At 38.3% G+C, this 23,303-nt stretch overlaps 3 protein-coding genes across 6 annotated transcripts in view; all 3 read right to left on the bottom strand.

The window, feature by feature from the left end:
* Window positions 1-6,141, bottom strand: part of LOC135644361 (vacuolar protein sorting-associated protein 51 homolog) — a 29,699-nt gene extending 23,558 nt beyond the window's left edge. For both annotated transcript variants that reach the window (XM_065161866.1, XM_065161867.1), the window contains exons 1-6: window positions 5,918-6,141; window positions 3,252-3,391; window positions 2,104-2,158; window positions 1,917-2,024; window positions 1,109-1,207; window positions 905-982 (exon numbers count right to left, since the gene is read on the bottom strand). In XM_065161866.1, coding sequence (XP_065017938.1) covers window positions 905-982; window positions 1,109-1,207; window positions 1,917-2,024; window positions 2,104-2,158; window positions 3,252-3,391; window positions 5,918-6,088 — 651 coding nt within the window. In that variant the 5' untranslated portion in view covers window positions 6,089-6,141. The remainder of the gene's footprint in view (window positions 1-904; window positions 983-1,108; window positions 1,208-1,916; window positions 2,025-2,103; window positions 2,159-3,251; window positions 3,392-5,917) is intronic.
* Window positions 6,142-7,086: 945 nt separating this feature from the next.
* Window positions 7,087-8,406, bottom strand: LOC103994313 (vegetative cell wall protein gp1-like). Its single transcript, XM_009414639.3, has one exon. The coding sequence runs from the start codon at window positions 8,192-8,194 to the stop codon at window positions 7,361-7,363; it is 834 nt and encodes a 277-aa protein (XP_009412914.2). The 5' UTR covers window positions 8,195-8,406; the 3' UTR covers window positions 7,087-7,360.
* Window positions 8,407-9,086: 680 nt separating this feature from the next.
* LOC135646221 (solute carrier family 40 member 2, chloroplastic-like) lies at window positions 9,087-23,014 on the bottom strand. Of its 3 annotated transcripts, XM_065165544.1 has the most exons (19): window positions 22,497-23,014; window positions 21,107-21,317; window positions 20,871-20,934; window positions 17,798-17,922; window positions 17,638-17,727; window positions 17,315-17,497; window positions 17,143-17,217; window positions 16,952-17,053; window positions 16,761-16,869; window positions 16,527-16,673; window positions 13,845-13,951; window positions 13,648-13,761; window positions 13,192-13,490; window positions 11,716-13,074; window positions 10,142-10,256; window positions 9,933-10,051; window positions 9,780-9,806; window positions 9,503-9,697; window positions 9,087-9,373 (listed from the first exon to the last, which is right to left on the bottom strand). In XM_065165544.1, exons 1-13 carry the CDS (start codon window positions 22,655-22,657, stop codon window positions 13,197-13,199), a joined length of 1,782 nt encoding a protein of 593 aa, XP_065021616.1. In that variant the 5' UTR covers window positions 22,658-23,014; the 3' UTR covers window positions 9,087-9,373; window positions 9,503-9,697; window positions 9,780-9,806; window positions 9,933-10,051; window positions 10,142-10,256; window positions 11,716-13,074; window positions 13,192-13,196. The 3 variants fall into 3 exon arrangements, with proteins under 3 accessions (XP_065021616.1, XP_065021614.1, XP_065021615.1); XM_065165542.1 differs by having other exon boundaries at window positions 9,503-9,806; XM_065165543.1 differs by having other exon boundaries at window positions 9,512-9,806.
* Window positions 23,015-23,303: the final 289 nt, after the last annotated feature.

Raw genomic sequence — 23,303 nt, 5'->3', positions numbered from 1 at the left:
GATGGACCTTTTCCAACCATCGAGCCCAGTTGAACTAGTTCTGAGGTGATCTTACTTTAACTTGATTCACACCTTTAATCCTTGTCGATTCATATCATTTTACCAGTGCATCTATAGATCTCTTATGGACTAATTTGTATGTATAAGCACCAAAACAAAAGGAGAGTTAAGGAGAGTCAAATGACCAGATTATAAAGGTAGAGCACACCACTAGGAAGATATACCCTTGATGATAAATTGGATACCAAGCTCTGGAGGTCTCTTAGTCATATTGTGCACATTTTTCATTTGTCTAAACTCTAAAGAAATGTGGAACATTGGATTCAAAGCAACACTAGTGAAGAAGTAACTTGAAACCTTACTGAAATGTACGACCTACTCATAAAGAACTCCTGGTATCAAAATCACAGACATGATGTATGGTTTTTAAACAATTACAGACCACCATTTTAGCTTGGATTAGCCAATATAGGTACACGCAATTAACCCAAAGGAGGGAGAAAAATTGATGAATAACCAATTAAGTGGTACAAACTAGGCACTAGATTTTAACTACTTATTTTCCCTTGAATCTGTTGTTCTCTAGGAAATTTTGTGACAGAGAATTGGAAGAAAAAGGTTAAGTTACAGAAAGCTGCAGCAATAGACCATCCACAGTGATTTTTCTTCTGTTATCAGTGAAATGATTGGTCACTTTCAGTTAGTTACTGACACTGAGCCTTTACACACTATTGTGGTTTCCTCACTGAAAAATTCAGATTCCAATTTGAGACGGGGACAGGCCTTGGTTGCACAATATTTCACATAGAAAATATAGATGAATGGTACTAAAAGAAAATGGTCTCTTGATAGATCCGTATACTAATTCAGTTTAACAATGTAAACATAAAGTCCATAGAGTTACCTGAAGGTTCTTAATAACCAAATCTATTGCCTCTTCAGATGCTCTCTTACAATCTTGGAAGGATGAATCCCCATATGCCTAGTAAACCAGAGACAATTGCAACAACATCAGCCATAAACAATATCAACCAAAGTTAATGACAATAAATAACGCAATATTAGTAAACAGTAAATGATATGAATTAATTGAAAGATTAAATTCTACCTCAAATATAGGCTTAGATCCAATGAAAAACCTCACTGCATCTGCATAAGCTTCTGCCTTGATACATTTTGCAAGTCGAGTTGGAAGATCATAAATGAACTGCAATTATAGAAAACAAACATACATGAACATGTTCTCAAACACCTCAAGCAGGTCAATTATGAATTACAAATGTTAAAGCTATGGATGTGTTCATGCACCTGGTAAGATACTTGCACAAGCTAATCTCATTTTCTATATGTAGATATCTGTAACCTAAGCACTCTATGTTACGATAAGCAAAACTTAAAGCCTCAAACAATAAAAGCAATTCATCAACTATACATAATTCATCACTTTTTTTTTCAACATGGAATGATGGAACAATTATAAAGAAAGAGACAATTTACACCAAAAAACATAATTCTTGCTTGGTTTACTATTATGAGCTACACGTAAGTTAAAAGAGGCCAAAGAATTTATGCAGATATACCAAGGAAAGCTACAGATTTTAACAAGTCAGTGATGATGAAATAAATTGTATGACCATTATCAGAAACCTTATTCAAGCAAAAGATGACACAAAGAAAAAGCAAAGAAATTCATCGAATTTACTGTATCCATAGTGCATAAGTTGGTTAGCAAAAAAAATACATCAAGCAAGATATATCATTGAATACTTTTATCACTTAACACCTTAACCACTCAAATATGAAATTATCAAGTGCAAGAAAATTTTATATAGCCAATACATTTAAGAACTTCTAGTTCCAAGCCAAGAAAATTAATTTCAAACTACTAGTAAAAGTTAATAGCTTCAAAAACATACTTGAACTTTTCTAAGAAGATTCCGAGTACGGTGCAATTTCTCTATATGTTCCCTCTTCTCAAAAAGAGATGTATTCACCAAATCACTCTTGGATTGAACCGATGTAATCTGCAGCAAAAAGGAATAAATCAGCTCTTTTGGATAAATGGAAAGTCATCATTCAGCCCAAATTTCAACAAAGGCATACCTTAGCAAGGAGTTGCTCCATATTTGCCTCCATGCCAACAATGTTATTTTTCATTCTACAAGTAACTTTAGTAAGCTAGTGTGCAGCATTATTGTTTCCAAATGCACAGTAGTTTATATATAGCAGTAACTACACAAAAACAAGTAAACAACTAAAGTAAACCCACAAAATATGAGACTGATCAAGCTTCCTATTCGTGTTGCTTCAGAATCCAATAAATGATGTAAAGAAAATAAAATATATGAGAAAGGAGAAACAGACAATGGAAAAGTTGATGCAATATCCAAATCAAGTTGACTTCACATGTCTGCTAAAACTACAAGAAGCCACAAAAGATTGTGTGTGAAGACAACTTGTCAACAAAAGGGGGCATAAGAACCGGACTTCCAAAGTGCAGTAGTGATTTAGATCCTGCATTTTTTTTTCTCTTTCTTCTCTTTCTTCTTTTTCTTTTTTTCCTTTTTTTCTTTTTCTTTTTCAGATCCTGTATGTTTGACCGCAACTATTAACTCTTAAATATTGAGCTGGCATAAAACTACATTTATAGGCACACCAATATACACTCAGATTCCTTCTTCGCCTTCTGTAAGCTCACATTAATAGGTAAATACAAATTTATGCCAAAACTAGCTTGGCCCATAATTGTTTGCATGTGTTTTATGTGTTGAATATTACTAATATTGTTTGGATTAGAACACAAGTTCAATAAATTTGGTAAGGAAATCATACACTCAATCAATATTCTTTATGCCCCAAAAAGATGTTACACATACACCCTCTAAATTTTGAACTAGCATCAGTAACCTTCAAAATAGTTTATAATTTGTACGACTGCACCTCTATTCAGTCTTCAAAGAAATGAAATTTTACATTTAACTAGCAAATGGACAACCATAACCATGAAATTTTTGCTTCGGCACCAACTAGAAGCTTGGTATAAACTTTCTTTTTCCAGTTGGGTGCTTCAATTTTGTCCTTTTAGGCAGACCACAATTCAGTAAAAAAGTATTCCAGGTGTGCTTAACATGATTCTCATGGAAGGATAAAACTTAAATAAGCCATCTCAGCAAAAAATATAAGAAATGGACATATAGTAACTCCATATAACAGTAACACCAAGATTATGGTAAGCGAATGAGTAACATTACCTTTTTATAGTGTCAGTGGCATTAATGAATTTGTTATAATTCTCATAAACTAACATTTGCAGATCAGTATCAAGATTCTTGATTTCAGCTGCCATCTCAACATGCTTCTGAAGAAGTCCCTCCAAGTTTAACTTTTGAACCTACAGAAAGCACAAAGGAAATCATAGAAGTCATTCATCATATGATATCATATTGCAAAATTTAAGTACCATCAAATCAGCATCATTATGCAACTAGTGAATGAAGTTGCAACAGTGGTGTTGCATTTTGCACAACAAATCAATTTATCTCTGTCATCAAGAGTGCAAATGTTGAATTTAATCACATTCCTCCACCATGATTCCTCCACCATAGACCACATATACTTGTTCACTCAAATCATGCAACACCAGTTACCACTAAACTAAAGCTGATTGCCTACACAATTTCATCCTTTTGTTAAACATAACACCTGAGTATGTAGCAATCATCTTATGTTCACTTGTAGTGGCCATCACTTTTTAAATTGAGTCCACATACATGATGAGACAAGCTTTACCATATCTCTTGAAAAGGTGAACGATTGAATTCCTGAATCCGAGGATTTAGAACACATTGAGCTTTATGACAAAATAAAATGCCATCAATTTTGAGAATATCATGATTCAGGTTATCCTCTTACCAATCCAGTAATACTTGCCTACATGCATGACCTTGTGTCAGTTAGGGAGATAAAAATTACTTATCACTTCACCTGGTTTGACCTCATTCCATGGTTCTCTTTCTCTTTCCTTTTCTAGTGTCATTCATGTGCCCACATCCCCTGATGGCTGGATTTGTTGTTTTCTATTGTTTCGTGGACTTTCTTCCCCTGTTCTTCTCTTGCACTTTTTTCAGACGGTGCATATTTTCTAAGATGTCAACATTACTAGGGACATTATTTCGTATAGAGAGCACACAGATCATGATCTAAGCAAATTGTCCATTAGATTATATTTGAAACCTTTAATTTTAGCTTCGCATTTTACTTCTCCTGCAGTATGAGAGTTATATATATTATATATAAATATCTGTAAGCTCAATCTTATGTTATGCTTTTATACACAAAATCCTATCACTTGCATTTATAAGGACCCACAAAGAGTATGCATTGAATATCAAAAACAGTCACCAATCTGAGAAATCATCCTGGATTACGATGAAACACTCTTGTCCTACTAACATATCAAACAATAGTATGCAGCAGCATTCCAAACAAATTATTCAGCTATATTTCCAGGTAACAATTGCCCGGCTCTGTCAGTTCTTGATCCAATGAGCTTTGTTAAGCATAATAATGCTTCTCTTAGTTGATGGACTAACTAATACACAAAGCTTCTCTTACTTAAAAGCATCCTATGAATGGCACTGAAATCATAGTCTGTTCGTTGAAATTATAGCAATTAGTTTATTCCATCAAAAGCATTTCAATAGCAAGATCTTTCATCGATAATCCAGTTGCTTAGGAAATCTTTTGGGATTATCTAACTTGAGTGGTATCATATACCTCAAAGAACCTAAAACTTGAAAAAACCGCAATCATGATCAACCTTAGACCAACAATATTACTCTTCACTCAAAATGTGAATAATTAATTGACTAAAACATAAAGTGTTACAAAATGGAAATAAAAAATATTATGTTCTGATGTTTATAAAAAGAGAAAACTCGAAGCTGTATGTCTTTCGATAGTTTGTAAACTTCTCGTCTGTCCCAGTCTATGTATCTCTTAACATGGACAAAATTAAGTGGCCTTTCCAAATGCAAAAACAGAAAAAGGTTGTGTCGGTTTTCTTCACGATGTGACAAAAGCGGCTTGCTTAAAGAGTCACAATGTATTAGCTGAAAAGTCAAGACCAAACGCTCCATGATGAACATATCGACTCTAAGAACAGCATGATGGTTCAGAACATCTTGAAGGAATACTCTTAGGACCAACAAGAGGCCTAATAGAACTCCTTAGGAGAGGTCACTGACAATTTGAACTCTGCTGAATGCTAGTGAGCCTAACATGAGGGCAAGAATCAAGAAAATCAAATCCACTATATGAAGATCTTTTGAATCCCGTAAAAAAATTCGGATTCACAACCTTATCACGGTTCCAATACGGGAAATCTGGTGTTCCAATGCATAATGACGCCATTAGATCCAGAGGACGAGAAGTAGACCGTAATCCCGCAAAGGTAGAGAGATCCGGTGCCTAAGGCTCATGTAACTGCTGGGATCGAAGGAGTTCACGGAGTTTAGGGAGGCAGTCTTTTCAGGGGCAGAGGCGGCTCCGACACCACCACCATAAGCCATACATCAATTACAATTCCAACATCCCTAACGACTTCGATGGAAAATCTACAATAAATCGAAGGGCTCCGAAGCATTACGACGCCATTAGATCCTGAGAGGAATACGAGTCAAAGAACCTAAAGTCGTATGGGAGAGTTCAAAATTCTCGGGGAAATCTAAGAGAAATCAAATGATTCCACAGCATTACAGCGCCATTAGATCCAGAAAGGAATACGAGTCAAACAACTCAAATACCGCAATAAGAGCCCAAGATTTTTGATACGTTCGCGACATCAGATCCAGACAGGATGAGGAACCAAAGAACCCAAAGAGAGAGGGAGAAGAGAAGCGGAAAAAGGATCCGGTACCAGGAGGCTCATGTAAACGTCGGGATCGAAGGAGGGGGAATTGATGGAGTCGGGGGAGGCCATCTTCCGGGGTGAGGCGGCGGAGCCGACGCCAGCGCCACCGCCGGCGGAGGGGTCGGTGGAGTAGAAGCTGGCGAGCAGCTCTCGTGTCCTCTTCGCCTTTTCGTCCATCGGGAAAACACCGTCCGTGGGCACCTCTTCTCCTCCACGGTTGTGGTCAGGCGTCCAACTCTTTGTGCCATTGTTATAGTTTGGCGAAGGGAGAGCCGCCCAGTCAGCGAGGGCCGAGTGTAGACCAGCTCCCTTCGTGTCGACCCGGCCCAAACAGGTCCGTTTAACCCATCCCGTTCTATTCCTATCAGTTAACCCGTCCCGGATCCGAAACCCGATTAAAGCCTTATATATATATATATATATATATATATATATATATATATATATATATATATATATATAGCTCTTAAATTTAAATTTTTTTCATAGAACGTTCCAACTTTGAAAATTTTTCACGCCTATAGCCACATTAATATAACGTTTTACTCATACTTTGATTGAATAAATCGTAGCCTCCTCTTCTTTATATTATCTCCATTATTGTCCTTATATCCTTACTAAACCTAGGAGTATTGTGGATGTGGACATAAGCAGTCATGCTAACTCTAATCGTTCTCGCTAAATCTCAAAGATATTATATGCATAGAGAGGATTAATCAATGAGATTAGCCTGTATATAGAGGGACAAGCATCTTCAGCCTGTGCATAAAAGACATAGATAATCAAGAGAGAGTGATCGACATGATAGATAGTAATGGTTAATAAAAGTAAAATGATTATTTTGATTAAAAAAATAATAAATATTTGATAATTATTCAAAGTTGGAGAGCTCCGTAAAAAAAATTCAAGCACAGAGACTTTTTAAAAAAAAATTAACACACAAACATATATATATATATATATATATTTATGAGTAGAGTGATATTGGACGAAGAGGAGTAAGTAATTTTTTGAGCCTAAATTAATTATCATATCATTTTAACGACGATAAGGTATCGACTATATGACAATAAGGTATACATATAATTTTAATGTCATTACTAAATTAATTATGAGCTTTTACTTTTGATGTCATTACTAAATAATTTTTTTTTTAAATATTGATATTCGTTAAATGGAGAAAATAAAAATATTGTATACATATAATTACTCGCTCTTTAGATCAACTACAATTGTATTGTGACAAAACATGTTACCATCCGCAGGTAGCCCTCATGAAACGAGAGCAACAAAACCCCACTGCGCAATTACAACAGCGAAGAGGCTTCATCTTCTTCATCGGGGCTCAGCTCTTCTCCATGCACTACTCGGAACTAATGGAACTGCGCGTGCGCACGCACGGACTGACGAGAGCGAGCAGGAAGAAGACTCCGAAGCAGGGAGGTCCGCTCAGACCAAGGCCGCGATCGCCAGGCAATTGCTTGCCAACTTGGTGAGCATCTCGTCGATGACCGCCAGCGGCGAGACCTTGGCAATCTCCGCGAACCCGTCGTCGCAGGTGGAGAAGTCGGTGACGAGGGCGCTGAGCATGGTTTTGAGCGTACCCTTGTCCCTGGACTCCAAGGCAGCCGCGGCTTCGTCGAGGTTGTCGATCACGTCGTCGTAGTTGTCGTCGCAGTCCTGGAGGCTGCTCGCATCCCGCGCCTTCGTGCCGGGGAGGCTGACGAGTGCCGCGATGTGCGCCTGCGCCTTCTCCGCCTGCTCCCGGCACGCCTGCAGCTGCAGCTTCAGGAGGGCGGCGGGGCCGGCGAGGCCGGGCGGGTGCGGGAGGGGCTGGATCGACGAGGCGCACACGTCGGGGTAGTCCGTGTGGCCGCACAGCGCGCTGACGGCGCCGGCGAAGGGGAGCAGGTTGAGAAGCGGGTGGCGGGCGGATAATTGGGTGGCGACCGCGGCCGCGGGCTGCGAAAAGGCAGGTGGTGAGGGTGTCAGCTGCGACGGCTGTGACGACGATTGCAAGGGTGGTGAGGGTGTCGCAGGGGTTGGGGTGGTATTGGAAGGCGGCAGCTGTGACGGATTTGAGGGCGATGAAGGCGATTTCAGGGCTGGTGAGGGCGTCGCGGGGCTTGAGGTGGTAGTGACGGAAGGTGGCGGGAGGGCCGCGACGTTGATCGGGTTGGAAGAGTTGCGAGGGACGCAGAGGGCGGTGGCAGGACGGGGGAAGGCATGGAGGAGGAGGAGGAGGAGGGAGAGAGGGAGGAGAAGCGCCAGTGCTGGCTTCATCGTGAGGAGCTGCTGAAGGAAGAATGGAGAGCAGTGTTGGGGGAGGGGGCGGAGAAGGAATAAGAACAGGAGGGGATGGACGAGATTGGAGGGAGGAGTCGTTGCTCGTCCACGGAAACAGGATCCGCACGGTGAATGGTAGCCGTTGGTAGGTAAGAGAGGTCTCGAAATGGACTCTCTGCCTATGGGCCCCGCTTCTTCTTCTTCCCTTCTTACGCTTTTGACCGGCTCTCCTTTTTCCGTGCACTTTGTTTACTTGATTTAGATTATCCCTGAAAACAAAGGGGGCATTTTTTTTTAGGGTTAAAAATGGACATCGAAAGTCCTCATAGAACCCCGCAGGATTATATAGATTTTGGATGTAAATAATGTTGGTAGATATAACATAATTATTAAGATATCTATTTATACGATTAAACTCGAGCTAATTATAGAATATCTTCGGTAATTAATTATCTTTAACATTTCGATCGTTATACTTACAAAAATTATATTAAGATCCTTATATTTATGAAAATAAAATATTTAATCATATTTTTCCTCATATCGTCGATTCTAAAATAAAATATTTAATCATGTTTTTCCTCACATCGTCGATTCTATTGATAGAAATATCATAGAGTTTAACACATTCTGACTCTATCTCACATTGATTTATCAACACATACGATATTTTCGTCAACAGAATCTATGACATATGGATAAAATTTGGTGTATTAGATCCAGTTTAGAAAATATTTTGATCTAATTTAAAGAATATTAGGAAATATAAAAAGGGAACTGTAATCCTCAGTATGAAAGATAAAAGGCCCAATTTCTCTCAGAAACCACAACACATTTGGTCGGTCTGAGCTCAATGACATGGTTCACCCTTACAAGCAAGACATGGAGCTAATGGCAGGAAAATGTTCTTATATGTTGTTCATAGTGAATTCCCTGATAAGGTATGAAACATGGGGAAAAAATATTGTAAATATAAGAAACATTTGGCACGAAATAAAACATGGGAGTTGGACATTTGGCACAGAACATGCAATGCGGAAACTACAGAATCTTATGCTGCAACATTGAGTAGAACACTGATGAAACAAAGAAATAGAACATGGCATAGAAATTAAGCTCACATGCTCAGCTTGAATCTTCATGTTCCGCATCTCACACTTTGGCCACCAACAACACCTGTATAAGAAGTTCTATAAACATAGGATTCGAACAATGAGGGAGGAAGAGATTTAACATGCAACGATAGAAATGAACATAGCAGAACTGTGGCCAATGGGAAATTAGTGTATAGACATCATAACTTACAAGTACAACCTTGTCAAACAAGTTTATGTGAACAACCAAGTTTCTTATTTGGGGGAAGGTGATCTTGAGCTCTGCATGAAATATGCGCCCAAGAGTGATAGCAGATAAATATTTCCTCAACTGCAGGTTGAGGAAAATTTCCTTGTATAGTTGAGGAAATCTTTTATCTGCTATCAAAGGGAACCGGCAAGGTTGCTGCAGAAGATCAAAACAGATGAGTTTAACTTTCAGGATCAGCACTCCTTGCAACTGTGACTGGGCAAGTAGCATTATTCACCATGTAGTTAAGCTACCCAAAAGCACCCTGAGGACAGAAAAAAAATTGGAGGATTACTAATTACTCTCAAATGATTCAGTAAATGGACAGTTGCTATACTCATTAACCACTTGGACAAACAAAATGTTAGTAGCAAAAGGACATCTTGTTGACCTCTTGATCTTGTCAAACCCTCTATTCCCAGTGACCAAACAGCTTAGAGGAATACTATCGATAGCTTCATATATCTTTTCACCAGCCTCTCTCCTGTGGATCTTCATCACAATAACAATCTGAAAAGTTACAAGCAGTAAGTCTCTTAACTTTTAGCAAAGAATCATCTTTCTATTAACAGGTTTGTAAAAAACTCAGAAATAGATCACCTCCTTTTGCCTGGAAAGAGTGCTGAGTATGTCCCAAGTTTTCAGCATCAGGCTTCACCGCATATTTCTTTGGGGTACCAGGGTCAGATAACTCTGTTAGTGTGGACAAATGCTTCTGCAGAGCCAAATAAAACCATTACCAAACCAGCTAAAGATTTCTATGGATTAGTAGTGAGATTACTGCCACAACCAGTACCATATATTTTACACTATGTGTTCAACTTCAAAAGTTATAAAGATATGAAAAAAGATAAAGCAAATTGGAAAGTGAGATCCATTAGCCTGAGACAATCATTTTCGATATATGCTTAGTATGTCACAACCTTTTCCTTATTCAGTATGTAAACAATGAACCAAGTGAAAGAAAATGTGCACCAAGGCCAATTAAAAGAACAAAAATGCTTTAGAACCCTCCAAAAATGTGGATACGTATACAGGGTAAAGATCCTGTGTGCATTTATTTCGCCATCTCAAAATCAGCAAATCAAAATTGTATAGAGTTTTAATTTTCAAAAAAGTTGGTTTTCTTAAATTTTTGTGGATCCATGATTGCTAACTTAAACTAGACACCTCACAAATTTACATGAAAAGAAAAAAAAATATTGAAGACAAATATATGATAAATAAACATTTTGATTTGCATTAGTATTAAGCTGAGAGTTTAGTGTCTAAAGCTGTGTAATAAAACCATATTCAGTTCTAGGATAGTTGGAGAACCAAGACCTAATAAAAGACCAAATGCAATTCATTTCCGCGGTCTACCTTTTTTTAGCAAAACCAGGCGAGGTCCACCTAGAAGCAATGACACTTCTCCCCATGGACAGTTCCTCGTGGCTCACGGTAGATGGCATTTGATAAGGTCCACACAAATCATTATTTCTCTGAAAATTAGCCCTGAAGAATTGTCTGCTCTAGTGTGGGTTCCGCAAAATGTGCATGACAGAAAGCAGTCATACATGGGGGCATATGGGAGAGGAGTCAAATTTGAACTTTTATTAAGCATTCACCAATTCTTCAACCGATGAAACTAAATATAATCTTATCAGTGTCACTAACCTTTTAGCATTTAGAACCAACTCTTCATTTAACACCAACTAAATACAGAGATTTGAATACTTGCTGAAACAGGTAGAGGGTTATGGCCGACACCATAGAATGAAAGTGTGATAACAATCACGAGAAATGAACCGCACGGAAGGAAACTCCTAGAGGTAGAATCTAGAAAAGGCTAAAACGCAAACAATTCAAACACTTCAGTAGCACCTGAGGGTTTTCAGTTCTGAATCTCTTAGCCCATTATAATTTGGTCAATTTTCTTGAAAGAACAAAATGATTTTCCAGTTCAACCATCATTCTCTAAGCGCCCGATCCAACAATTCGTTCCAGCTGGGGTTTCTTCCGTGCAGCCCAACCAAGGCTACCCTCGATTTATCCCGATCCGATTAACACCGAGGAGACGTTAAAACGAAAAAGTTTCTCGCGACTAGCACAGATGGAACCAATGAAACCATGAGGAAGAAAGAGGGACGCGAAAGGATGGGGAGAAAAGAACTTGGGGAGAATGTGATCCATACGAGATCCGGTGGTCTCCTGCATCTGCATCTCGCCCTCTTCGTAGTGGCCCTCCTTCTGGACGTTGACGAGGATGAGATGGTCGCCATCACACCGCTGCACGGCGAGAACCGCGCCGATCGGCCGCCGTCCTCACTCCTCGAAGCGATGAAAGAGAGCTGTGCGAGCAGAGAAACGACGAGGCGGCCCAAATAACCAGCGTGGTGATGATAAAGACACCCCTTCTTTTTTCGTGCCTATATAGGAAGATTGGTTGACGAACATCGGACATCCGCGTGTTATTTGCCACAGAGCAAACAGCTTCTGTCACCCAATAAAAGAGGGACAGCTCATCGGAAGCCACGATACATATCGTTTGTGGCCAACCTCGACAATAGCATCATGTCATAGCACAGCCCATAGGATAACATTATGCTATATTATTTTTGAATAAAAATGTAATATATTTTATTGGTAAAAATAAAATTATGTCAGCACTGCGTTTATATCAACAATTGCTCCTAGAAATACTTTTTCTTATTTACGATAATAAAATTGTATCAGCCTTATTCACATTGGTAATTCAAGTCACAGAAAAAAATCATGTCAACATTAGCAACATTTATCAGACAATGAAATAACTTACAGCTTGTGAAGATATGAAACCCTCCAGTATTTTCTAGCACAGAACAGCTCAAGAGAAAAAGTAGTTTAACCAAGAAAGAGCCCAACAGCATCAGAAACAATTCAAAGTTTGAAAATCATACTGAGAATTTACACATGACAAAGTTTGGATCCCTTTCCACAAAATTAATCAAGTGCACAAGATTAATCACAATTTTCTGATATCAGTACAACTTGCAAACAAGATCACTACTTGAATTTTTTTTCTGTTCTGTTTTCTACTTCCACATGTTAACATAGCATATACTCTAGCAAATTTTTGGTCAAACTGCTCCAATTTCTATGGAGAGTGAGACATGTTGTGTATTTATTTTGGTCACCAAGGACTTTACTCAGGTTGTTATATATACATGGCCAATTGTGATAACAAAATGTGTTGATTTTTTTCAAAAGAAAAAACTCTATGAAATCAAGATTGAAATCATTGAACAAACACATGATTAAGTTTAATCTCAAGAACTCAAATAGTAGTACTCAGTAGAATGTGAAGCAGCATTTAGGCTTGTGTATTTCCAGCTATTGGAAGTGTTTGGTTGATGTTTGTCTAGGAGCTCCATAGCCAAATTTATGCCCAGTCATTTCATTCCCAGCTGAAGCACCTAAAAAATTCTCCAGGTGATAACTAAATGCCAGACTGGAGATCAGAGGCAGGAAGAAAGCTTGCTGCCTTACAGACTCCAACATAACTCTGCTACAATCTGCATTCAGAGAATCTTCAATCCATATTTAACCAGTAGGAACAGATAGAGCCACACAAGTAAAAGAGAACAACGCTCAATGAAGTTGAGATAACAAAAATGTGACAGAGAACTCACAAGCATTAAAGTGGAGCATCAAACTTGAAGAGCTTTTTCTGACCATCTGTTGGATTAGCTAACCACCAGCAAAAAATCAAGGCAGCTACTGCAACCGAGGACACAGATAGTGTAGCCAGAAAACCAAAATGTGAAACGTCATTTGCAATTATTGCTACACCAAACATCAGAAGTTCAGCTAGGCTGGCCATTGAAACTTCTGTTATCCCTATCAAATTTGCTTTGGCAGTAGGAATTCCCGTTTGAAGAATCTGTGTCCCCACAACATCATATGACATATGGCCCAATCGTGACACTACCTGTTGAAAACAAAGATAAAAAAAACACCATGCAGTAAAATCCTTGTTCCCTGCAAAAGGTTGAATCTAACTGAACAAAAAACAAACGTGGCAGAACCATATCATTACGCTATGTAATTTTACGAATTACCAAGGGAAAAGATACTATGATGCTTACAATCAAGGAGAGAAAAATTAGTAGTCTAGCTTGCTGAGTAATAGAACCGGCCCAATACACAGAAACAGCTAATGTGAGCAAAAATGCCTGAAAAATCAATCCAGCAGCTCCTGCCTGGTACAAGAGATACATTTTTAGATGGTGTTCCTAGAAAAGAGGTCTGAAAGCAATCAAAATACCATAGAAGAAATTGCAACCTTTAATATGCCGAGCTGTCTTACTAGACTTGCAGACATGAACGTCGCAGCAAAACCCATGATAGAGCATAATCCACTGAATCCACCAATAATTGATGGATTTATCCCTGCAAAAACCATGGATGCAACTGTGGTAAATGCATATAATCAAAATATCCGACCAAAAGCCCAGCTATATAAGCTTAGCAGTTGCTATATCTTAAGTTCTCTACAAAACCAAAAATAAGTCACAGTAGCAAGAACAAGGTCTTAATGACTGAGTAGAATATGAGTAACCAATGCTGATGCAAGGAAAAAAACATAAAAGGAGCCACAACAATCTGAATATATGGATCACTTAGCTTGACCTTCAAATTAGGATCCATTTAGTTAGTTGCACGGTAAAGCCTTCATCCATGGCGAGGCAGTTTGTTTCATGCCAAGCAAAAGTTTCTCAAAACTGCGATTTAAACAGCAAACAGATCTGACCCAACTCATCTATCATGTATCCTTACATTCAATTGAGCAAGCATGATTGACTCTCAGTAGATAATACCTTGCCATGACAATTCCTAGCTCTCAGGGGCTTCCAAATACAGCAAAATTGACTATCTTAAAGTGTAGGCCATAATTTACCATAGCATTTCAATCTTCGAAATAAGAGAAGCATCGTTTTACAGACTTAAAAAGGTTGTTTTCAGCAAGTTCATATGATTACGCATGAGTAGATGGCCATCATAGGCATTCATCTCAGTGATTGCAACTATCAAAACCAATAGTTAACTTCCAGTCGGCAAATCAGCTTTATCCCTTGGTAATAAACTGTAGATTATAAATGGCCTCCTTATCTCAGCATCCCTCCAAATATGTTTTCAACCACAAACAGGGTTAGCAATCATCCCAATGAATGTCTATAGCAGAACCAAAAGATTCCTGTGTTTGGTATCCAGACACAGTTTGCAGTCATAGATGGCTCAGCAATCATCCCAATGAATGCCTATAACACAACCATAAATTCCTGCATTTGGCATCCAAACATGTGGAAAAAAAATCCCAATGAATGTCTATAGGACAACCATAAATTCCTGCATTTGGTATCCAAACATTCAGAAAAAAAATCCAACTTTATCCCTAAGTAGGTGATTTAGTAATTCCATTTCAAGTTATTAATTTTGCTAACCTCAAGAGAAGGTGACTTACGACCGCAGCTACATTAATGTTCTCTAGTCAGACTATCTCATAGGTGCAACCATAGAGGGCTTTTAGCCTCCGGATGGTTTCGACACCAAGGATTAATGTTTCAACCATACCACTAGATTTGGACTGGCTCTAACCGGTCAAATGGCTGACCAATGTACAGATTGGCCCTGTATGGTCCAAAGGCAAGCTTACCAGGTAATAAGATGATTGATATTGAGCTGTATCGGTTGGTAACCTGCCGTACCTTTAAACCTTTTTTTCTTCTCTTTTCTGTTTGTGCTGCTGGTTCTTCTCCTTTTGCTGTTTGCCCAGGTCACTACCTCCTTTGCCACACAACATGGCACCAGTCCTCAACCTTCAGCTCCACCTCCTCAACCACCCTGTCCTCCATGCCTCTCTCTCTCTCTCTCTCTCCCTCTCAATCATTGTTAGAGACTGATCGCTTCTATACATGGCAAACTTGAACCATGTGAAACTTCCCTATGTCTCCTAACTTATAAGTTTTTCTTGTTATGAACAATAAGAGTAGGATTTTTATACCCTAGGATTTTTATACCCAGATTAAATTTTAGTAGGTATTAAGAGTCTTTCAGACAGGAGATGAGTCAATAGATTCATTTGGTGGATTAAATATGAACACAGAAAAGCTGACTTCATCAAGAGACAAAAAGACAATAACCTATGTATAGATAAAAGTAACTTTATTAGTAGCCAGGAGGAGGCTCTTTGGTCATGATCATCACTGGGTATGACTATTGGGAGTTTTTAGACATCTCCAACTAAATGAATGAGAACATAAACCCTTGTGTCATTGTCATTTGAAGAAAATAAGGCGAACTTTATTTAGAAAAGTTATTGCATTCCTAATAGCTTCTCTAGACCCTCAGACAAGGACTTTATTTGCAACCTTGTCAGCAGACTTGTGGAGGCAGATGCATTCACCAAAAGGTGTGGCAGAACCCAAATAGTTGGGACACTATCTTTGTTGCTGTGACAACATTTTTGCTTCTGAATAAGAGATTCAACTCAACCATCATAGACGTTCTTACTTCATGGGTCACATTCATTCAAGTGAGTGCAAATACATAGGCTGTTTACAGCTTCTGAATGAGCACAAATTTTCTGGTCACATTAATGACGAGCACAACCATAACCTCCAAAAGCTAGCACTCGATGCAGCAAAACCGATTTATTTCTATGTGAATGTCTAGTTAGTGTAGCTTATAATGATTTACCATGCCCTTTTAGGAGGCTATTTGTTTGTGAATGTAGCAGTGGTTCCTACTTTCAGATCTTACATTGTTAATTAACAGAATGTCTTATCTAGACACAGATGTGTTATATAATGGTGATAGAATTCAGACAATAATAATTTAAATTTTAAAACTAAGACTAAATAACATATAAGAATCTAATTGTGTAAAAAAATGTTGGGTTCAAAAATCATGTGAAAGTTGGATCTCCACCAGAAGTGTAGGGTTCTTAATAAAGAGTTATAATTACCATGATGTACTAGGAATGCGGTCATTATGGCACCAGGTGCTAAAGCAATATTGAAGTAAAGAAGCACATATGCCAAACTTGCAGGAAGCACAGGCTGATGCTTATATTCCTTCCAGCCATGTCCAAACGCATCTAGTCCATTTTCAACTGCATATTTTCTAAGTGTTAGACATATCCATAAATATAACCTTTGAGATATGAGAAATAGTCGTCATAGAGTATGAGTAGTCCAACCGATCTTCCTGGCATCAAACAAAGAAGATGAACCAACAGGTTTAACGCCAGATCTTGAGCAATCAAGAACACCACTGGAAAGTGAATTGATAACATGACCCAGGATAACCTGCAAAATAAACACAAAATGAGTGAAAGAAGGAATTCTAATCAGCAATTAATATACTCATAAAAGGATACGGAAAACTTACCAGAATAGGTTGCACAGATATTGTTAAACCACAAGCAAGTTTTAAGCATGTCACTGGATTGTACTTTGACAACAAAATGCCGAAGAGTGAAGCACCAGCTATCTGCAGACAGTCTATATATGAGAAAAAAAAATCATGAAAATTTTGTAGAATTGGAATCTTTGATTTTACATGACAGTAGTAATGTTTACCTCACAAAGAAGATCAACTCGACTAAGTACAGAATTTGCTTGGGCAAGTGCAACTGGCCTGTTTCTGCCTGCTAACTTCCAGAGAAGCAAAACAGGGGAAACAAAGAAGAAATTTAGCTCATATGATTTTCACAATTTTGTTAACTCAACAAGTGCAAATCATCCAAATTACCATAACAACCCAATCACGCTCCATCGTGACCCCCAATGCTAAGCCTGCAAGCCTTTCAGTTGCCCCAGCCACAACGAGTACCATGAACCAAGGTTGGAGAATTACAGAAGATGTAGAGCTTTGCTTTATGGTATTATTTAGTGCATATATGATCATACTAGCTGATAACAACTGAGCAGCTGTCTGACATAATAAGATCATTGACAAAAAGTTTAAAAACAAGGAACCATAAAGTTCAAAGGAAAAATTCCCTGGCTCATAGTTATTACTAGCCAAAGGAGAAGACCTAAAGCATAACAAAGGTACCAAGGACGCCTAAATACCTGAATAACATTTAGGCTATGATATGCAGGAACTCTAGGGAAACAATCCATAAGTTTACCAACCAATGGGCCCCCAACAAAAATGGCTAGCTGTGTATAATGAAATGTGTCAGTCACAACCTTCTTTGAATATTCAAGGAAAAGTCAAAATTTTCAATACCTTTGTGAAGAAACCCACAACAGCCACAGGCAGAAGACTCGGATGAACAATTGCAACAGCAGCAGGCCAAACGAAGTTCCAGAGTTGTTCGACTAAATTTCCCACCAAGGAGATAGCATATAGAACTGCACTTTAGAGTCATAAACAACTAAATCTTAATATCAATGCTGACAAAATTGCTGCCAACATAAAAATATTATGTTCTTTTGGTAAGTTGCATAAAGAATTATGTTGCTCAATTCAAAGACAAAATTCAATGACTGCATTGCAATTTCTTTTAATATTTGCCTAGACTGCCTGCATATACTAGAGATATCGGCTTACTACATGAATCACATATTCCTTTGTTCAATAACTTAAACATATTCTCTGAAACTGAATCACTACTATTTGGACTATTCTTATTGAGGGTTTTGTTTTGTAGATGGGTTAATGGCATTGTAGTTTTCAAGAACTTACTTCTGTAGCATGTGATATGTAATATTGAAGTCTCAGACATCTTGTGATGGCTTGATCTAGGTTTACAAGATTCACAAAGATATCTCGCTAATACTCACCTTATCCAAACACCGAGTGTTTTGCAAAGGTTTGTTTCACAAGGCTTTTTGGCCTACCATTAAGAGTAAGAAATGTTCTGGCATTAAATGCTTATTCACTACTATTCATATGCCACATATGCCATGAGCATGCAAATGTTCATTCAAAGCTGATTTCTATTTCTAAAGATTGAAAATACATCCAAGACAAAAATTAATAGGCTATCAACTTGTGCAACAATTTCTACAAAATGATTGGCTACCATGATACACCTGTTCTTCGTAAGATGGTCTCAATTAAACATAGAGCATTTATTTCTGAAATATGTACAAGTGATTATAGATTTTTAGCACTTCAGGTCTTCATTCTCTGAAGCATGATAGTGTTTTTAAAATAATGTATTTGGAAAATCTTGACGTGGTTTTTGGAGTAATGTTCGAAGTTATGGGGTAATGTTCGAAGCATCCAGGCTCTCTAAGAAGATACTAAGTGATATGGGGTAATGTTCGAAGTTACTGGTTTTTGGAGTGTATTTCCTCTGCACAATGTCACGCTCAAAAGATGTCTCCATCATTAAAATCCTGTATTTCTTTTATTTGTTTACTGGGAATCCAATCACTCTCTAGGTTGATAAATAGAGAGCTACAAGAGGGATGGTCATATTAAAGGAGATGGGTTCCAACTGGCACATCTGCTAAGCTAAGAAAATTAGCTCAGATGTTGGCCTTTATCTAATCAGATGATTGGAATATCTAATAAGTTCAACAACAAATTTACTGCATGAATATTATATTCTTATCGTTTTTTGGTATCCTCTGCATCCTGTTTTTCTCCAAACAATCTCCTATGAACTTGGAAAGAAGCACGAAGGTTATCTCTTGCGGAGGGGAAAATTTTAATGGTCTAATTTTTCGAATCTGGGAATTGCAAAAAGGATTTTGAGGGACTCTGAATTTCACAGCTTAAACCGATGAGAAATGCTGTCTGCAAAACTTGTATTAGATCCTCAGTCTCTGGAACAGATATGTATCAGCCAAGCATAAAAGCAAAGAATCTTGGCAGCCCTATCATTATGCTTGGGTGTGACAGTGATTCTCCTTGTATTTCAATTTGATACTGGAAAGGCAGATAAACCAGGACACCCTTGGTTACTAAACACTCCAGTGATAAGGAATATCTGGGAGTTAATTATATGTTTGATTTTGAATTCTCTATCACAAGAACCTAGCTCATTTCTCTGATTGGAAGTTGGTGAACTTACTGCATGAACAAGGTTGGCTCATCCAAAATATATGAGGATTTTCAACATACCTCTGACTATGCATGATATTTCGAAAGATCAGGCTGCAGCATGCATAACATGCAGAAGTGTGGCAGAGACTTATATGTAGCAGTTTGCTTCCTTGGGTGCTTAGGTGGAGGGTTCCTTACCTTTGAAATGGATATAAATAAACTAACCATACGAGATCATTTATTGTAAGGCTTGTTGGGAGAGGATCCTAACATGGAAATACCTTTCACCTACTTGGCTGAATGTGAATGGTTTAAGCCTAAGGTGTAAGTGAGGAGGAACCAGTTGGTCGCACTTTATCCCAAAGTTCAATTGCCATTTGCTGAGCACTATCAAAAGGTTCATGAGTATCCATGGTGTGCCTTTTAATGCCATGGATATAAATACTTGCTCATTGTTTTGCTTCATGTCAAACAAAAATGGCCTCTGCATGTCTTCTTCGAGGTATTTGAAGAGCGAAGAATGTTCTAATATATGGAAGGAAGTTTATTTCCTTGATCAGGCACACTCTCTTGCTGCTACGCATGCAGTCATGCTAAAGAATATTTTGATATTAAGTCAAAACCTGAAGGAAAATGGAACAACTGGGAAAGTATCAGAACATCAGAATTCTTCTATTTTCTCCTGGTGACCTTCCCCTGAAGAGCGTTTTCCAATGGTCAATTTTGAAGGAGTTCAGAGGAGAGGATTGACATGACTAAATGTGTTTAGCTTCAAAACACATCTGTCCCTAAAAGAGTTTGCTCATGTTAAGATCACACACATTTTGAGAGAAGGAAACCATCTTGCCGATTGGTTACCAAAATGGGATATTGTGAACAGAGGGAAGGTTCAGTAATTTTGTGATTCTCTAGTGGAACTGTTCAACCTGTGTTAGATTGATAGTAGCAGTTGTATCCTCAAAATAGGTCTGTTTGTAATAAACACTATGATGTAATCAGACTTTGCCTTTTAGAATATAAAAGTTCACACATATTCCAGTTTCTACTTTAAATTAAATCCTGTAGGATCATTTAAAAACTACATGTCAACATAGCATAGATTTAAAATTTGACTCCAATATAAAAATACCAACAAATGGATCTTTACCAACAATGAGATTATTGATCGTAACAAAAAATAACATAATCTGTATATATTGTTCTCAGATAAAGATGGATATATAAGGTGCAAAACTTCAAATTCTATCCTATCATGAAAGAAATGACATTTAGCATTTGTTCTTTAATTGAAGATTGAACCTACCATATAAACTTGTAGGATGTGTTGGAGTAGCTGCTAGAGCATCTTGCTCTCTTTTGGATAAAACCTGAAAGTGAGGTTCCAAAAGTTTCAAGTTAATAAATACTGAAGATGAATAACCGACAAGCATAATCAAATAGTGCCAGGGCTTTAAAATATGTAATTGATGTAAGCAGATGTACAGATAGACACACAGAGAATGAGAGAGAGAGAGAGAGAGAGAGAGAGAGAGACTATACATGTAGGTTTGTGAAGACATGGTTTGCATCTGTCTTTTTGCTCGACAAATCTAAAGGTATAGAATCAAGAATATCAGATTTCAGATGAACTGATATTGAGCAACTGGATGAAAGAGGCCTAGGATTTTCTGCAACTGTATTCTCAGCTGCTACATTGTCACCATCAACATCAGTGTTTGCAGCAAAGCATTTTGAAGTGAATACATCCAACCTGATACAATAATTCCAATGTTCATCAGATCCAGTGGTTAATAAATCAGATTATAATGATGCCCACAAAGTCTTCATATGATATGCTTTTAATCTTCCCATATGTGCATGGAATATGAATTCAGTAATGTATGTAAATATATATATATATATATATATATATATATATATGTATATATATATATATATATGTATATATATATATATATATGTATATATATATATATATATATATATATATATATATATGTATATATATATATATATATGTATATATATGTATATATATGTATATATATGTATATCTATATATATGTATATATATGTATGCTCTGTTGGGTCCTGTTCATCTAAATACTAAGAAGGAGATTAGGTACACGACATCAACTATGCAACTATGCTCTGTTTATGTCATGAGATAATTCACCAACCACCAGAACATCCTCTATTTTCTGGAGAGATATATCACAATCAAATTTTGAATTATTTCCACTTCCAAAATTTCTGCAGTCATGTCCATAGCTATTTAATTAGTAATTTAGCTCATCTACAGTTACAAACACTCAAGTAATTGAACTAAAATCAATAAGAACCTTCCTTATTTCATGAGCATCAGGAATGTAAGAACTTTACACTCCACCATAAGACCCTACACTGCTAGTAGCATATCCATGTATCATTTCCCTTATTCCCCAAGATTGTCCATTTACTGTGGTTCTAAAACCATCGTGCTCATTGATTTCATCATCTCCATATGTCACTAACCACAGAGGCGAAATGCTTACTGTTGGAGATTGTCAAAAGACATTGTTCTACAACAAACACAGATGTCGCAATAAAAATCCCATAAATCAATTAAACTATGATCAAGGCCTTCCAATAACTAGTAAAACCTCGATTGAATCCATAACGCACGACAGACAATCTGCTGTATGGATGTGATGTTTAATCCAACTTATACGATACTAACAGCACGTTCACCTTGTCACGAAGAAGCCTAATTGACCCAGAAACAGCGGGGCTGCCGCAAGCTAAAACGACGGATCTCCAAGGATTTCATCCAAGATAATCCAAGCTTCCAGTGCGATCTAAGTTCAATTTTCGGCTACAACTATCTCCTACAGAAGCAACTTCACCAATTCCATAAATACGCTACCCATCGGAGACCCGAATGAATCACCTGCGAATGGGGCAGCCGGAGGGCCTCAGCCTCAACCGTCGAAGGTGGCCAACGCATCGGCGGGGGTTCGGCTTCGCAGAACCCCGGATGAGAGACGAAACTCCGCAGCCGGGAGGAGGCGGAGGCAGCGTCCACGGGGAGGAGACGATGAACGGCGCCATGAGTGCTTCAAGAACCTTCGTCTGACGCCGCGACCGACCTCTCCCCTCCTACTCATGCAGCCTCGCCGGTCGAGATCGAAGAGGATTCTAGGGTCTCAAAAGCAAAATCCACCGTTAGGCTCTCTCTCTCTCTCTCTCTCTCTCTCTCTCTCTCGCGTCCTCGGCTCATCCGCATACGATGGAAGGGGCGGCACCATGGAGAAACCGTGGAGGCGAGGAAGAAAGGGCTCTGAAGTTCGCAGTACTTTCGGGGTCGTCGACCGTCTGATCAAGGATGGACGGCTGGCAGGGGGGCAAAGGTTTTGCGTGGCGAAGTTTGGGCGTCTTGATCAAGTTGGCCTATTTCGGGGGCGGCTATCCACTGAGTTTGGGCGTGTCGATCATACACCGTATAAAAATGGTTTGTGCCCCTTTTTTGAATTTTTGATCGATTTTTCTTTTATTTTTCGACGGGAAAAACCCCTCCGGCGTGCACCGTATAAGGTGGATTTTTGTAATTACCAAAAAGAAAGGGACATTTCATGCCAAACTTCGCAGCCTTGCCGTCACAATTCCCATTCTCAGTGTTTACCATAATTTTCTTGTGTTTTTATATATATTCAAACAAGTACTTATCGCATATTCCTCGAGTTTAGAGTTTTCTTTT

Source organism: Musa acuminata, chromosome BXJ3-8, assembly GCF_036884655.1.
Source record: "Musa acuminata AAA Group cultivar baxijiao chromosome BXJ3-8, Cavendish_Baxijiao_AAA, whole genome shotgun sequence".
In the NCBI taxonomy this organism is placed as follows: domain Eukaryota; kingdom Viridiplantae; phylum Streptophyta; class Magnoliopsida; order Zingiberales; family Musaceae; genus Musa; species Musa acuminata.
The sequence above is the reverse complement of the archived record's forward strand: the minus strand, read 5'-3'. Positions and strand labels throughout refer to the sequence as shown.

Excerpts from the sequence above, each read along its gene's own strand:
- LOC103994313 (XM_009414639.3), bottom strand. The coding sequence starts at position 8,194 with ATGAAGCCAGCACTGGCGCTTCTCCTCCCTCTCTCCCTCCTCCTCCTC.
- LOC135646221 (XM_065165542.1), bottom strand. The coding sequence starts at position 22,657 with ATGGCGCCGTTCATCGTCTCCTCCCCGTGGACGCTGCCTCCGCCTCCT. Across the intron at positions 20,935-21,106 it reads ATGTCTTCACAAACCTACAT|GTTTTATCCAAAAGAGAGCA; the intron begins GTATAGTCTCTC and ends CCTCACTTTCAG. Across the intron at positions 13,952-16,526 it reads CGCATTCCTAGTACATCATG|GGATAAATCCATCAATTATT; the intron begins GTAATTATAACT and ends TGGTTTTTGCAG.